This window comes from Chiroxiphia lanceolata, chromosome 6, assembly GCF_009829145.1.
Source record: "Chiroxiphia lanceolata isolate bChiLan1 chromosome 6, bChiLan1.pri, whole genome shotgun sequence".
Lineage (NCBI taxonomy): Eukaryota > Metazoa > Chordata > Aves > Passeriformes > Pipridae > Chiroxiphia > Chiroxiphia lanceolata.
In genome coordinates, this window is record NC_045642.1 from 61,809,057 (window position 1) to 61,825,979 (window position 16,923).

At 45.7% G+C, this 16,923-nt stretch overlaps 1 protein-coding gene and 1 non-coding gene across 2 annotated transcripts; one reads left to right on the forward strand and one right to left on the reverse strand.

Moving 5' to 3' along the window:
* The first annotated feature begins 6,481 nt into the window (after positions 1–6,481).
* On the forward strand, positions 6,482–15,548 carry TBPL2 (TATA-box binding protein like 2). Its single transcript, XM_032690825.1, has 7 exons — positions 6,482–6,552; positions 10,004–10,407; positions 11,164–11,251; positions 11,502–11,593; positions 12,507–12,674; positions 13,672–13,766; positions 15,469–15,548. The coding sequence occupies exons 1-7, from the start codon at positions 6,502–6,504 to the stop codon at positions 15,546–15,548; spliced, it is 978 nt and encodes a 325-aa protein (XP_032546716.1). The 5' UTR covers positions 6,482–6,501.
* On the reverse strand, positions 6,625–6,696 carry TRNAG-UCC. The gene has a single exon. It is a non-coding gene; the product is annotated as a tRNA-Gly (tRNA).
* Positions 15,549–16,923: the final 1,375 nt, after the last annotated feature.

The window sequence follows — 16,923 nt, forward strand, 5'->3', positions numbered from 1 at the left end:
CCTCATTTTTCTCAAAGCATTGCTGAGCAACTCTACCTGCGTGGAAAAAGAGCTCAGGGGAGCTACTCTTGTATTTATGATTTGTGTAAATGTCCATTGAAGGGAGGTCAAAGCAACCACAGCATTTAATTATTCCTGACAAGCTGCAGATAAGTGAACCGACAGGAAAAAAAATGACACCTTCATAATGAAGGACACTGTGACAAGTGAGCTTCTTCCACAGCCTGCAGACACCAAAAATATGTAAAAATATTCCATGTAGTATCTTGGATTGTAAGGGGAAAATTAACTCATATTCCACTTGTACAGACTGACCATAAAAGCTACGGTAAAAGATGTCACAGCCTGATGCCATAACCTGTTCAAGGGAAATGGCAAAGACAGCAAGGAGGAAGATCCAAATGGAGGGATGAGGCTTTACCAAAAGGTATCTCAGGCTGGATTCCTGCTTGGCTGGGATGAGCATGGAAATGAGATGAAGTGCAGGAGCACGTGACAGCAGAGCTGGGCACAGACTCCTCAGTCACAGCCAAGCTCACAGTGGTTATTGACAGACCACGGGTGAAGGGCTGGAGTGACAGAAACAGGACGGTGTTAACAGTTAATTATGTGTGTTAAAAGCACAGAACCATCAAGGCGAGGGGATTGGAGCTGCTGCTGACATCTGGCAGCCTTTTGGGGAAGTCTAGTTCCTCCTGAGGTCCTCGTTGACTCAGGAGCACGGATTTGCTGACATTAATTGGAGGAAGAGGTAATGAGAACTGACTAATCGCCGAGCTGTGAGCCCTGGGGACTCATTCCAGTGTCAGTCATTGCATCTTGCTGATCACTCAGACAAAACTCAGTTTTAGGGGGAATTCAGGCACTGCTCAGAAACCTTCCTTGACTCATTGCATTTGCATTTCGTTGTCCTTTCCTGTACCATAAGCTAATAGAAACTGGAGTGGTGGCACAGCTCAGCTGACACAGCAGCGAAGGCATCACAGTAAGTGCTGTAATTCCTGGAGAGCTTGCACTGAAGGTCCTGGACATGCCAATGTCACTGCTCACATCTTCAATGTGACTGCAAACTGAATTAACAGAGCTCTGCTAGCACCTGCTGTATGCACACCTCTCCTTTTCTGTGCAAACACGCAGGAGTGCTATTACTATATTGTTTTTCCAGATAAAGCTTAAAGGATCAGCCTTTAATTGCAGCAGTAAGTTCAGGGTATGAGACACAGTGTTTGCATTTAGAGTGATTTGTCACAAAACTCGGAGGGGAGCAGCAGCAGTCAGATGATCCATGGCACACTCACCTCATTTAAATGCAATTCAATTTAGTTTGGCACAGAAATGGGAGAGATGACTTAACAAAAAGCACGGAAGGATACTTCTGACCCCAGGTGTCAGATGGATTTGTGTGTGACATTCTCGGAGGAGCTGTCCAAGAAAGCCTGCAGCCATTCATTGCTCGGTTGCAATTAAGGTGGGCAGCCAATGTTTAACACCCACCCCACTCTGCTCCCCCCTTTTCTGGCCACATTTTAAATGCAACACAGAATGAAAAATAAAAACAGACTGCTGGGCTCTCCTCCACACTGCAGTACGAGGCTGGGCCAGGACAAGTGGATTTCTATGCAAACAACATACAGAATGCCTGCCTTTAATCAGTTTGTTGCTTTGCACAGATAGGAAAATTAAATGAAGTTAACTGTAGAGATTTTGAGTCACCATTCAGCCTTTCAGTTGAGACAGATGACTTTTACTTACAGTGCTTCCTCTGGCATTCAGTGGAGGATTTGGCAATCCTCTCTGGGTCTGGTTCTCAGCAATTCTCTGACACAGGGGCAGTTAGTGTCTCCATTGCACATAATAGAGCTGTAGAAGCCAGAAAAAATGGCTCTTTCCTAGCCAGTTTACCCCTTTCCCATGTGACAGAAGGGACTTTCTTTCCTGATCCAGAAGCCAGAGCACGCTGGTCTCTGCCAGGGAGCATGGCAGGCTCATGCATTGGCACACAAGTGCTCAGAGTCCACTAATGTCTGCAAAAAGTACCAAATCCCTCCCATTACTGCCCTTTTCAGGGAACAAGAGAGCCCCAGTTTAACCAGGACAAAGAAGAGGCATCCTTACCACTGTGTGACCTGGGCTGCATCATCCAGTACAGGGAGAGACAATACGGGGTAAATGGGAAGTTACAGCCATTCCCACCGCCCAGTAAACCTGGAAAATTAAACTAGATTCTGGCTCAACTTCCTCACTTCTGCAAGAGGGTTACTCCTTCTTTACACAGGGCAAGTTAGAACCAAATATCAAAACTAATAGACCTGATTCTGTTCATGTTTACACCAGCATAATCTAACGATGACATTAATTCACAATTAAAAGTCAAATTACTCACTATTACTCAGTGAGTAGTCATAGTGGCTTCTTTCCTTCCCTGGCAATAAATCCAGTATTTGCTGACACTGACAAGCATTCATCATGTCTAGAATGGAGCATTATGGGACAGATAAGTAGGAGAGAGTGATGGTCACACTTGTCAGACCCACGGACTCCAGCATCCACCTTTGAGTCGCCTTTTGGGCTGCAGACACTTCTCGAGAGCCTTTCCAGCTCCATGCACGTCCTTTGCTCCCACTGACCTTGCTGCAGCTCACCTGCTCCTCTCCCTGACCCCTTCTGAGGTCCTCCTCAGCACCTCAATCTATTTACACCCATGGTAAAATGTTAATCAAGGCACAGGGACCAAAACAGGGCTAAACCACACAGAAGAAACAACCTTCACAACAAGACTTGGATTCTGCTGTCGATGGAGAAGTGCAGGGTCCTGGAATAATTAGAAAGTGCTGAATTTGGAGGCATCTTGTGCATAATTACATTGATTTTTTTCCCTTGGAACACAATCCTGCTCTCAGCTGCTCTTCTACCTGTGCCAAAGGCAGAGCTTTAAACGCTGCAGGCAGCAAGGGCACCAGGAGATCCAAGCTACACCTGAGGCAATTACACTCTTCTGAGACAATTACAGCTATAAAGGTTTAGCATAAAGCTCAGGAGAGCAGAAAGCAGAACATTGTCAGTCACGAGCTTTTAATTCTCGAACTGGCTCCTAAAAAAGATAAGATAAAGCCAAACCAAGATGAGCCAACTTCAAAGCAAGCAGCGAGGCATTCAGGGCGTGCTGGAATAGAAGGCAGCTGTGCAGAGCACTGATGAATAAAACAGGTAGAGCTCCCTTACTGACTTGCTCCTTGTCCCTTCCAGGTTTTTGGAAGTCTCCTGTGATCAGTCCCATCCCATAATTACAGCATCCAGGTGATGCAGCAGTGTCTGCTACAGAAATGTTTAAGGGACTGATACAGGGTGCTGGAGGAGCTCTGTGGAATAGTCTTCTCCAATTAGTTATCCAGGGAAGAACGATACTGAATGACTCTTACAAAGAATACACAAAGCACTTATTGTCGCACTAATCATCAACTTTCTAAGTAAAATTAACCAATTTGCTAATTAAGACTCATGACAATTCATCATTACAGTAACTCTGCACCGCAGTGATTCATCACCCCGTCACTGGCTCCCGGGGACGTGGGGAAGGGGAAGGGCTCCAGCAGCTCCTGCCCTGCCCCGAGCAGTCCTGGCGTGAGTCACTCCAGCCGGGATCTGCATGGCTGCTGCTTTCCAAAGGGAATTAAAAAGTGGGGGGGGGGGAAGACGGGGGGAAAGAAGGGGAGAGGGAAAAAGAGGAGGGGAAAGGGGGGGAAAGGCAGGAGAAAAAAAGGAGGGGAAGAGGAAAAAATGGAGGAAGGGGGGAAAAGAGGGGAGGGAAAAAAGTGAGGAAAAAAGTGGAGACAAAAGGAAGGAGGGGAGAAGCTCAAGCAGTTTGAGATAGAAATAATTTTATTTTTTTTTTTAAAGTTTGAATGGGAAAAATAGTTGCCTTTTATAATGTTATTTCACCTGGATGATCAGAAATCAAGCAGACGAGTCTCATGAGTTCCAAGTGACACATTTTAAATTAACGTCTGTCCAACCCATGACAGGGGTCAGTCCTTCCTGCTGAAGAAGGAAGAACACTTGCAGCAGAGACGTAACAATACTTCTGATGACTAAGAAGGGGAGACCCAGAACTGGGAGACTGAGGGAAGGGGAAGCCCAGGGACTCAGTGCCTCATGCTCTCGAGACCTCCCACTCCCTGGGCCTTCACTCACTGGGGCTCCCCACCACTGGACACCCCACTCGCTGAGCCTCCACGAGCTGGGCACCACAAGGAGATGTCCAGCCTGGAGGAGGAGGCTGTGGGCACAGAGCCCTCCTGAGGCACAGCCCTTCCTTGGGCAGCATCCAGCAGACCCTTCCCCTACATCCAAGCAAGCCTGAGAGCTCGAATCGCCCACACAGTGGTGACTCTTGACTCCTCAGATGATCTCTCAGCTTTCTAAACATCTTCCCTTCTTCCCCGCCTCCAGATGGGTAAACAACCTTACACCCATTTAACCCAAGAGGCACCAAACTCACCCAGAATCTCATCACTTCCTGGTGCCTCTGCATTTGTGGGATGTCCATATTCAAGGCAAGAAGAAACACCATTATTAAGAGTTTTATGATGTAGCCTCACTCACACACCATGATTTGACCTCTCCATCTCAGGTTCACAAAGTGCAGACAAATCAGTCCTCAGGGGCTTCGAGATGAACATATCTCACCTCCAGGGGGTTCTGCAGTGCACAGAAGGATTAAATTGTTGAGGAAACTCATAGCACTTCAGCTGCAATGCTACAGACAGGCCCACACCAGGGAAGCACCATGAGCACCACAGTTTTCCAGCTTCCCAACTGAAGCACAGCAATGGTGTCACATGCTGGGGGAGCACCAGAGGACGGAACAAATTCGGCACAATCCCTGTGTTCAGGTCAATGATTCCTGTGGGCAGTGCAGGCCCTCACTGTCATGAAGCAGCTGTGAGGGCTGGGCTGGTCACTGCTGGTGGGAGCAGAGCCCCCCACCACAGCCCTCAGTACCCTATCCTGTTGTGCCTGCAAAAGCAGCCAAGGCCACGGAGCTGTCTGGCCACCAACCCTAAATGGGACACTTTAGTTTTAACCATCCTGAACTGGTCTGAGCTGGCTCCATCAGCCTCTGTAATTCAAGCTACAACCTCTATGAGAGTCCTCTCCTTGCTTTGCTGCTCAACTTGCCCTCCTGGGTGCTCCGGGATGGGCTGTGTGATGTAAATCAACCTGCTCGAGGCTGGATTTTTCTGGGGCCAGGAGGGTTTGTCTCTTGTAAGTTGGAAGGTAAGTCCCAGAAATACCACAGACCAGACCAGCAGGCTGTGCTGAGGAGGGAAGGATGCTCATCGGCCACGTACGCTCTGCCTCATGGCTAAAGGGTACTAATCTAAGCATTTGCACCTCTGGGGTAGCAAGAAGAGCCTGGCAGTACCTCCCAAAAACCTGCTGCATGCCTGGGCTTTGACATCTCCTCCCAAAGGGTTTCTTCAGCTCAGATTGCTGTTTGCAAGCAAATCTCCCAGCGCAAAGCAAAGTCCTTCTAGCAGAGCAACAGGTGCACTGATCATGACAGCCAGCACATCCCCCAGCCCAGACAGGGACAGGGATGTGTTCCCAGCTGCACCTTCACAGAAATCCATCCATCCTTCACCACGCAGCGACAGGACAGGAGAGAAGGAACAAGTCAGACAGCAGTTGCTGGCACGGAGTCAAGCAGCGCCCAAGCCAAGCTGCATTGGCAGCATGAGACTCCCACAGCATCAGTCAGCCAGGCACAACATGAACTCCCTGCTGGGAACGTGCTGCCTCACACCTGGAATCCCCACACACTGGAAAAAAGAATAGCCTTAAATCGTCCCATAAAAAGGGCAGAAACAGACTCCAGAGGAGAAAATGTCTGCGAGGGGAAGAACAGCAAATGTAAGGACCAACCACTTCCTCCCCCTAAGCGACATTAGCCCAGCTGAGAACAGACCATCTCAGCACAGTGCCTTAAGTTTGAAGTTTATACTTTTGGCCCGGGGCTCCAAGGACCAGATGGGCCTCATTCCAGTTGATGAGGCAGGTGGGAGAAATTAAGGGCACATCACGCTTGCTTGCTAAAAAGCGTTATCTCTACAAGGTCTGAATCACAGCTCCAACTCCCCGTTTCCCTTCAGCCCCGCGGAAGGAGCAGGCTCAGGGGAGCTCGGGAGCAGGTTGTGCTTTTAGGCTCCTGTAAAGCACACGAGAGCACCCCGATTCCTCCAGTCCGGCAGGATGGGGAGAAGGCGCTGGGACAGCCCTGCCAAGGGCAGGCGGGAGCCTCCAGGGCTGTCGGACGGGGGTTAAACTCCCAGCTGTGAAAGGCTGCGCTCCCTGAAGAGCCGCTCCAGGGCTGTCTGATGGGGGTTGAGCTCCCAGCTGTGTTAAACTCCCTGACGAGCCGCACCCGCCCCCGGTGCCGCCCCTGGGGGTTAAAACCGGGACCGGGGCGGGGTGGGGGGGTTTGGGTGGGAGGTTGTGCCTATGGATGACCCGTCGGCGCTGGAGCGGTACCTGGAGAGCTGCAGCGGGCAGGTAAGGGAGGGGAAAGAAAGGGGGAGGAAAACGCAAACCACAAAACAGTCTAGAAAAAAAAAAAAAAACAACTGCGTTGGCCGGGAATCGAACCCGGGTCAACTGCTTGGAAGGCAGCTATGCTCACCACTATACCACCAACGCGGCGCTGTGCTAAGCACCCGGCCCGAGCATCAACTGCGTCATCTCCGCGTTCCGACAAATATAAACCAGGAAGTTTCACAGTCCTCCCTGCCCCGAGCTGGCTCAGACCTCCCGGGAGCATAGGGAGCCTCTCTGGAGGGAAAGTCGCTCTTACCTGCTACAAGAAGGAGCAGGTCCAGAGGAGGGCAACGAGGCTGGTGAAGGGACTCAAGCACGAGTCCTATGAGGAGAGGCTGAGGGAGCTGGGGCTGTTCAGCCTGGAGAAGAGGAGGCTCAGGGGAGACCTCACTCTCTACAACTCCCTGACCCGAGGTTGTAGCCAGGTGGGGGTTGGTCTCTTTTCCCAGGCAACTATCAGCAAGACAAGAGGGCATGGTCTCAAGTTGTGCCAGGGGAGGTTTAGGTTAGATATTAGAAAGAATCTCTTTACAGAGAGGGTGGTCAGACATTGGAATGGGCTGCCCAGGGAAGTAGTGGATTCTCCGTCCCTGGAGATTTTTAAAAAAAGACTGGATGTGGCACTTAGATCCATGGTCTAGTAACCACAGTGGTAGTGGATCAAGGGTTGGACTTGATGATCTCGAAGGTCCCTTCCAACCCAGCTGATTCTATGACTTTAAGAAGGATGATGCTGCTTGCAAGGACCTATTCATGTACTGGGGCGTGTGGCCCCTGAGGAGAGGGCAGGAGGCTTGGATCCCATCATGCTGGTTCATAAATGTCTGCAAAAACTTATTCTTTTGGTATTTGGAATGGTCCTGCTGGTCTCAAGTGGTTGCAAAGCACTGATGAATAAAACAGGTAGAGCTCCCTTACTGACGTGCTCCTTGGGGTGAGGGACTAGAAGAGGGCTGGACTCCACAGCTGAGCGTCATCTTCACTCAGGGAATGAAACTTCTTTATGTGCATCCTGCTTGTAAACTACTTTTCAGCTCAGCAAATAGGCTGTTTAAATCCAGAGACCTCCTCGTGGAAGCTGGTAAAGCCTTCTGAGTGTGGCCTTATATAATAATGTAATGTAGATAATGTGGTGAGGTATAATCAGGGTTTTACAAATGCTACTGGGTTTTTTACATTTCAGACTTGCTGGGATGCTTGATAACAGCAGATGTGTGATATCACTGCAGGGAGGAGGGGGAAAAAAAAAAATCCAAGTCTGTTGCTTAAAGCAGTGGGGTTTGATTTAAGTGTGTGTACGTGAGTTGCAGAGATTTCTGCGGTGGAAGTGAAAATGGTTGTTTCCCCTCAAGCTGCCCCAAAGTGAGTGATCTCAGACAGGATCTGTGTGTGAAATCTCCTTCCCAGAGCTGCTGGGAGGTGTCCAAAGCTATGCAGTTGGTGGGGCCTTCATTGGAGTTAATTAACCCGGAGTCTATAGCAATAACCCTTGGCAGCCAGCCCAAAGCAAACATGGTCTTGTGCCCCCTTTCACAACCTCTGAGCATCTGCCTGACAAGAAGGCAATATTCCCCACACTTAACCCTATAAGGGCTTTTCCTTACACCACTTATGTGGAGACCTGATAAAAACCTTTCTGCTTCTACCTACCCTATGCACTTTGCTTTCTGTTGCTTCTTTTAAACTTGTTTTACAACTGTTTAATACTTCCACACTCATATACCACTCAGCTTCTCCATCAGCTTCTTTTCTTTAAGCTATGCAACAACCTGGAGAATTTTTTTTAATTGTTACATTCATTCTTTGATGCCCCTTTAGTATGATGTGAGTAGTCTCACAGACCCACTCACAGTGATGAGGTCTTTTTGTACCATCTTCTCTGCATTGTGGTTTGTACAAAATTTTCCCTATAAGCTCCCAAATTTTAGTTCACTGGAGTTCTTGCAGAGACTGTGCCTTCCTTCCCCTATTGCGAACTTGAACGTTATCTTTTTAAAATAGATGCATTTTCTGTTATTCCTTAATATATTCTTATTTGTAACTGTCAATACATTTGTATCTGACCTTAATTCTCAGACAGTGCTTTGGATCCTGTGTTCCAGAGGGTGAAGGAGCATCTGCTTATTCAGCAGCACTCTGCCCCACCTGATCTCCAGTGGGTCTCTGCATCTACAAGCCAATTTTAGGAGCAGTTTTGAATGTAGGTGTTTGTAATGCTTTCAGAGCTAGACCTGATTGCATCTGTATTCAAGCTAGTGAGGGTGATCTGGGAGGATCTGTCACTTAGTGGAAGTTTTCCAAGTGTCTACAGGCAAATATACTGCAAAGTAGGAGCAGAGATCTCCCTGTGTGCATGGTTGTGTTGCCAAGTGAGCTGACTAGCAGAGAGCAGCACTAGCTCAGGGCTGGAAAGCATTGATCTGGAAATCCTGCTCCTGCTGGAGTTCAAGCAGTTGCTGCCAATTTGAGGGCCTCAGTCATGCACCATTCCCTGTTCTGGTTTCTGCTTGGACTTTTGAAGCCCTTTTAGCTCTCAAGCCCCAAAATGCCTAAATAAACACAAACCCTGTTGTATGGAGTCCTCGGCCCAAGCTGTCACCTGCTGTGGGTGTTGGCAGAAACCACCTTTTTGGAAGAAGCTTTCCACTGAGCAGAGGCTTATGCTCTAATGGATAGGGAATAAATCCTTTCCTAAACTCTTGCCTCATCAATATGATGATTTTTTTAAAAATAGATTTTAATAATAAGGAGGACATTACTATGCAAGGGCTTGCTTGCAGGTGTGTTGTGAGTTTGACAGAGGGCAGGATGTCGGTGGTGCTGACTGTGTCTCCCTTCAATCAGCCTGGTGACCTCCAGCAGCTGAGGAACAAACTCTGCTGGTTCTGTGAGCTGCTGCCCTCTGTTGCACAAACCCAACGCTGACACTGTCCCCTGCTAGCAGGGAGAGGAAATGGCAAGAATGTACAGAATGGGAGGTAAAGGCAGCCAGAAAATGCCAGCTGTCTTCCTCGGAAAAACCGATGAGCAATTATGTTGGTTGTGTGCATGACTGGAGGTGTGACAGTGGCTGTGAAGGGCGAAGTGCCAGCAGGCAGATTGGACCTGCAGTCACTGCTGAAGGTGTGTAGCATTTCTCAACTTGGGGTATCACAGGGGTACTCCAGACTGCCTTTGAAGTGTGGTGGGAAAATGCACCTCTCCATTGTAAAAGTTATCTGGATTTTTATATGCTGATAGAGAAGCAAAGGATGCACTTTCAAGTCTTAAAACTATTCTTTGCTGTAGTTACATGTTTGGAGGAAAAATTATTGAAATGTCCTTATTGAAGATTAATCTTAATTTACTCTCCCAGTTAAAGTAAATGTTTTAATACAAGACCCTTAATGGCACTTTTTCTCAATTCAAGGATGACTTCTCAACTAGTCCTCACCTCTTCACTCCCATGAGCCCTTACGATGTGGAACTTCCAAGTCAAACAACCAAAGATGTGTTTGGCTCTCAATTTAATCAGCCTGAAGAGCTTCATACAGACTTCTCCTCTGTGGACCTCAGCTTTCTCCCAGATGTCACCCAAGATAGCAAAGAACAAAGTCTATCTGAAGATGGTCATGAAATGCCAAAAGAGCTTGATGTGTCAGTACTGAGAAATGAGGACAGTGGCATCTTCACGGATGAAAGCAGCTTCTCGAATCCAGATGTGGCTCAGCCATCTCCTGATACATCTGGGGTGTGTCCTCATCTGACTCCAATGACTCCTGTGACCCCAGTGTCATGTGCATCAGAAAGCTCTGGCACACTTCCTCAGCTACAGTAAGTTTTTATGTATTATATATGTAGCATATATCGTAGCTGTGGGTTTGCTCGAACTGCAAGGTACTGCTCTGATTTCTCACCTGGAGAACGTGACAAACATGGTTTGGTCTGAAATAAGCCCAACCAAAAAACTGCAGGGGCAGTTACTCCTCTTGGAGGGAGAGGTGGAGCAAATGAACTGACAATGCTGGACAAAACCATAAAGATACTTGAAAAGGAGGATTTCTTCCAGCAAGGAGAACGTGAAGGATGACAGCAGACTCCAGGGGTTTAAAGCTGTCAGTCTTCTTTTTCAAGACGAGAAACAGAACTGAGTGCAGAGGGTTGGGTGTGAGAAACACTCATCTTGTTAAAAGATCCTATCCTGTCTAAGGTAGGGCAACTGTGGAGTAGTTTATACCTGTAGAAAATAACATACCCTTACCTACCTTAAGTGCTGCAGTAACTCTAAACACTCAGTAACGGTTCAGTCCAAATCTGTGAAACACTTCAGTGATGTAGCTTTTGGAAGACACACAGACTTAGAACTCAGGGACTAATAATTTCATACCTTGTTAGATCTCAAAGTGTAATTTTGATATTGAATTACTTGAGTTTTGCCAAAAGTAGCTTAGTGCTGGAGTGGGAAAGAAACAGGAAATCAGTTTGATAGCAAATATTAATTGGAGTGTGACTCCACATTAAGTCCATGTTGGGGTTTGGCTCTGCAGTTGCTGGTTTTTGGAGTAAGAAAGTTCCTCTCTCATTCCTCAGGAATATTGTGTCGACTGTAAACTTGGCTTGTAAACTGGATCTGAAGAACATAGCTCTGCATGCCAGAAATGCAGAGTATAACCCAAAGGCAAGTCTTGAGGACTCAAAGCTTTACCCTCACTTCCTTTTCTCAGTGCTCATGGATTCTAATGGTCCTGTGACTGTAGTCTCAACTCCCCTGGTCCCAGGTGGGTGGAAAATAACTTCAGGGTGGTAAAGAAACACTTGTACAAAGCACATCCATGTTGTAATAGGCTTCAAAAACATCAGTTGTTGAAAGACTGACTAGAAATACATTCCCAGCTAAATTCCTGTGAGGCCTTCCTTTGAATTTTTAGAGGTTTGCTGCTGTGATCATGAGAATCAGGGAACCACGGACAACAGCCCTCATCTTCAGTTCTGGAAAAATGGTCTGCACAGGAGCAAAAAGGTATTTTTCTGGGGTTTTTTAACCTTCTCTCTAAAGGTCTGGGTCTTGCAGCCATGCTTATATTCTGGTGGAAAAATGTCAGGAAATCTCATTTGAAGTACCTAGGAAAAGGCTGTCACAAATGCAAGAAAAAGTGAAGCAGTGGTATTGAAAAATGCCTCACTTTCTCCATGGTGGCAGCTTAGTAATTCCTGAACCATGTGCTTCTGTCCCTGAATTTAGATTGAGCTGAGCAGACATCAGCAGAAAAGCTGCTAAAATGCCCAGGAATTGTTAAGGAGTTATTTGCATTTCTCACTGACTTTTAAAGTGAGTTAGGACATAACTTCTGTCTGTCAAGTCTCTCTTCGGTGTCTGTGTTCACCAGTCAACACATCTGCCTCTAGAGAAAATGGGAATTTGAGAAAAGCAAAGTTGATTTCTGTACTCTGAAGCTCTCTTCCTCCAGTTCAGCAGCTGCCTTGTTTTTTGTGTCCCAAAACTCTCAGTGAGATAATGCATTAACTTACACTTAAGAGACCTCTTCTCCAAACCCTCCCACCACCCCAAGTAGGTAATTGTACTGGTGTCTGTAACTCTTGGATCAGCACTGAGAAGGTGTTTTAAGGAACAGAGGAAGAAACCTTTGAAGAGGGAAACTTCTGGGTGGTGCAACATGATCAAAACAGACCACAGGAAAGTGAATGTCCAAGTGCCTCACTCCTTTTAGCTCCCTGGAGCAGTTTTGGGGATAAGGCACTTGCTATTTTGAGCAGTAGAGTATCTTTTTCTGGAGCACAGGTTAGCACACTGGTGGCTCTAAACTGAATTCCATCTTGAGAGCAGAGGAAAGCACTAATCAAAGTTGATTTTTTTTTTATTATTATTTATTTTTTTTATTTTTTATTTTTCCCCCACTCTGCTCTTCCCTCAGTGAGGAGCAGTCCCGGCTGGCAGCCAGGAAATTCGCACGGGTGGTGCAGAAACTCGGGTTCCCCGCCAAGTTCTTGGACTTCAAGATCCAGAATATGGTTGGGAGCTGTGATGTGAGGTTCCCCATCCGGCTGGAAGGCTTGGTTCTCACTCACCAGCAGTTCACCAGGTACGTGGAAATCACTTACAGGCCCCTGCAACTCGGAGCAGTGTCTGCAGCTCCTTGAGCCTGGTCCATGCCCTCGCTCCACTGTGAGCCTTTAATACTAAGGGAGCCTCTTAACTCCCAGCAAAGCAGATGCCAATCTGCAGGGATAAGGCTTCCAACCTTCAGGCATGAAGCCAAACTGCATTTGCAGAATACAGAAACGAAACCACGCTGTGGTTTCTGGGATGTTGGCTTGGTTCTGTTTGGATGGCCATTAGCCACCAACCTGAAGTAAACCTGTAGCTGAGTTGATGGGCATGCTGTGCCTTCAAGGTGGGCTTGTTCAAAACTGGTTATTGCCATCACTGAGGAAAGGATGAAGATTTTGGCACTGACAAAAATCACAATTTGGTTGTCTTTTATTAGCACTGCATCTAGTAGTTTGCATGTAATTTGGGAGCTAAATATATATTAAAGATTCATGCTTGGCTGTCATCTTAGTTGCATGAGATGCTTCCTAATAAGGGCTCTTTGCAGCCTGGGAAGGATTTACTGTGAGGGTGGTGAGGCCCTGGCACAGGTTGCCCAGAGAAGCTGTGGCTGCCCCATCCCTGGAAGTGTTCAAGGCCAGGTTGGACGGGGCTTGGAGCAACCTGGGATAGTGGAAGGTGTCCCTGCCCATGAGATGATCTTTAAGGTCCCTTCCAACCCAGGCCATTCTGTGATTCTATGATTTGGGGACTGTTTGAAGGCTACAATAAAGATTTCAATGCTATGGAAAATCAGAAGTGGCTCAGAAATCTTTAAAAGTAAGCATGAAGATCTCCCACCAGCTCCAGCTGGGATTAAGTGGTTTCTCTTCAAGATGTCTAAAGCCTGACCTGCCTTTCTCTGAGTAGCTATCTAAAATCTGTGGGGTTAATTACTCTATTGTTAATACACTTAAGGAGCACTTTATTCATACAACACTGAAACAGTATTTGCATTTTACTAATCTTACTTGCCTGCTTTGAAACAGCTATGAACCTGAACTATTCCCTGGCCTCATTTATAGGATGGTCAAACCACGGATAGTGCTGCTTATCTTTGTGTCTGGAAAAGTTGTACTGACTGGTAAGTGGTCTCTCTGAATGTCTGTAGCCTAGTGCTACTTTGTCTTCTGAGAGAGCATTTGAACTGAACATGAGCTAAAAGTTAGTATCTTGCCACAGTAAAGCCTCTTACTGAACTTTTTAATAATGCCTACTGCTGCTTATCTGTGTTTTCTGCAGATAATATCAGTATTGTTGCACTAGAATCTCCTATTGCTTCATGTAGAGTCTCAGATTTCCGTACTACTTGAGTATTTTTATTTTATTCAAAGCAAAATGCCACATGTCAGTGCCAACAGGAGGCTGGCATGCTGTTAACTACTCAGGCACTTAAATAGGAACCTCACAATGAGCGATTTAAAATTGCTTGGGCAGGAAGCAAACTTCTTAAAACACTTCACTGACAACATTTAGTAGGGATTATCAGAGGAAAGGGTGGAGATCTAAGAACTTTTTTTCCAGGCTGCTTGGCAAAACACTTGTGAGGCAGCAGCCTTGCTGAGTAAGTGTGCTCAGATACCTGCACCTCATCCCAGGTCAAAAAAAAAAAAGGTGAATTCCTGAGTTTCTAACATATTCTTTTTGTGAAGCTCATGAAAATGCTTCTAAAAGGTAAATGGTACTTGTTCCCAGAAGTTCTGAATGCTGTATCTATATTCCCAACACAGCTTTGAGACAGAGAAGTGCCAGCCTTAGCCAGGGACTCTCAGAGTCATAGATCAGGAATGAGCTCAGCCAGCTGAAGTCTGGGGCACTCTCAGTATAAAGCTTAAATACTTCCCCCTCCAATGTCCCACCACCTTCTTAGGTACAGCAAAATCATACTGGCCAGTTCCATTCCATTGATCCTATTAGTGTACCCAAAAAAAAAATGCAAGAAACATCCTTGAGTGTGCAGTAGGCCCAGAAGCACTAAAGTAAATCCTTTTCTGTGAGCACTGGCCCCAGCTGCAATGGCAAAACCAAATTTGCTGAGCTGTGAGGGGTTTTTTTCCCCCCTAATCAAGGAAGTAACTTTACTTTTGAAAGTAAAAGTTGTGGTAATGCAGATGAATTAGTCATGTCCAAGTGAGGACATGAGGAAAAGGCTTACACATTCAACTTGAGCAGGGCTTAATCCGACTTTTAGTTCATTTAAATGCAGTTTTCTTGTAATTGATAGAGTAGTGTCAGTGGCAAGGAATGTTCCTGCCTACAGCAATGCAAGACTTGGTAGTAAAGATTTGCTTGCAGTACCATGGAAAAAGCTTTGAAATCACACATGCCCTAACACAGCTTAAAAATAAAAATGTTTCTCAGAGCTGGAGTAGGAGAGTTCTCAAACTGTGGATCAACTTCCAGTATTGCATAAATGCCCTTCACTTCTTGTTTCTACTTTTCCACCTACCTTTTCAACAGGCAGAGCTGTTACTCTGTAAGCAGGTAACACCTTGGTGGTTCTCAGTTGCTTTCTTCTTTCTTCAAAGCCAATGTTTTTCACCTGTCAAGAGCAGAAAATTGCTGTTTTGGTTCCACAGATTAAACAAAACTAATCTTAAAGCAAAGCAAGCTGGAAATTGTTTTTTGAGGTGGCAGAAGTATGATAGAAATTCTTCCTTAAACTAATAGTAATGTACTTTTAAATCTCTGGGTTTCTTCATGGTTTGTGATCTTACCATATTCAGATATTTTCAACATTCTGCTAATTCTTGGTGTGTTTTTTTTTTTAATAAATATCTTTTTAGGAGCAAAAGACCGTTCTGAAATCTATGAGGCGTTTGAGAACATCTACCCCATTCTAAAAGGTTTCAAGAAACCATCATAACATGGCTCATAAAGCAATTCAGAATAATGCCCAGGTTTGTATTACTGTGCATGGAACAGAAGCCAAGGGTATTCCTGGACCCAGTTGTACAGTTGTGGACCATTAAGCAAATGATGGATTTCTGAATGCTGTAAGTGCTGATGCCTTTCTATAGTTTGTGAAATCTTCTTTTCTTTCACTGGTATCTGTCTGTAATTCACTTGAGTTCTGACAGCTGCTGTCAAGCTGAAAGACTTGCCAAATGAATGTACTTTTAATAGAAGGCATATTAAGATGGCACTTAAAAGTATTTTGTAATAGGAACATTTCTCTTCCCCTATTGAAGAGGTGAATCCACACTGCACTTCAAACTGGCTTTATCAAAATTCTCAGCTCTAAGTGTATTGAAACCTTGCTCCTGCAATGTTGTATTTTCATGTTTAAGCTCAAAATATATTATTGTCTATAATATAGGTTACAAAATCCAACACGAGTTCATTTCAGTGTTTAGGGGATGTGTCCTGAATCCCTCTGATCCTACTGGTTGGGGAAATTCTTGTGTGTGATGGGGTAGGATTTCCTTTTCCAGAGAAGACATTCAAGGCCCTCGCTGCTGGAATATACCTAGAAAGGGTGTGGGTGGAGGGGTAACTAATTAAATTATGTAATTTGACATGACACAAATTAGATTTTTTTAACTAAATGGTACCCACTTGTATTACTGAAGTCCCCTCAGATGATGGAAGCTTGCTTGGTGCAGACAAGAACATCTTAAAACTGGATTTGAGGGAAATACAAAAAGTCTTGGATGCTCAAGACTTAATTATCTGTATTATTTAACCAGAGCTCAGGCAATGGCATTACATAAAATTTGGTAGTTTTGCAGGGTTTCTTGTACTTTGTCTTATCTCCAAATGAACTCAAGCCTTTATTTTCAGAGGGTGTCATGCTCAGAGTGGTGATTTGAGTAGGAACAGTGCAAAGACTATCCTGTGGCTGTTCTGGAACCTTCTGTGATTCCTTGGAAGCAAGTCAGAACAGTTTTTCTTGTGTCCTCCCCTCTTTTCCTCCTGAAGATGTGATATCTGTTGGGAAACACCACTAGAGGTTGCTGTTAGATGACTTAAGTGCAACCCAGGCCAAAAGCTACCTCTGTCCTTGATGGAATTACACAATATGGGCTATGGCTCAATACAGAACAGGGTCTTGCTGGGTTTAGTTTCTCTGTCACACATTTATTTCTGATTCGGTGAGGGTGTGATTGCACCTTCTGTGTCTGTTCTTTGTCTCACAAGTGCTTTTATAACTATCTCTTTGCTTCTCCGGAAAAGAGTTTGAAAAACTTTGTGCACTTCCTCATGATAAACTGGTCTTAACTGTTATCAGTTTCTGGGTC

Excerpts from the sequence above, each read along its gene's own strand:
- TBPL2 (XM_032690825.1), top strand. The coding sequence starts at position 6,502 with ATGGATGACCCGTCGGCGCTGGAGCGGTACCTGGAGAGCTGCAGCGGG. Across the intron at positions 6,553-10,003 it reads TGGAGAGCTGCAGCGGGCAG|GATGACTTCTCAACTAGTCC; the intron begins GTAAGGGAGGGG and ends TCTCAATTCAAG. Across the intron at positions 12,675-13,671 it reads ACTCACCAGCAGTTCACCAG|CTATGAACCTGAACTATTCC; the intron begins GTACGTGGAAAT and ends GCTTTGAAACAG.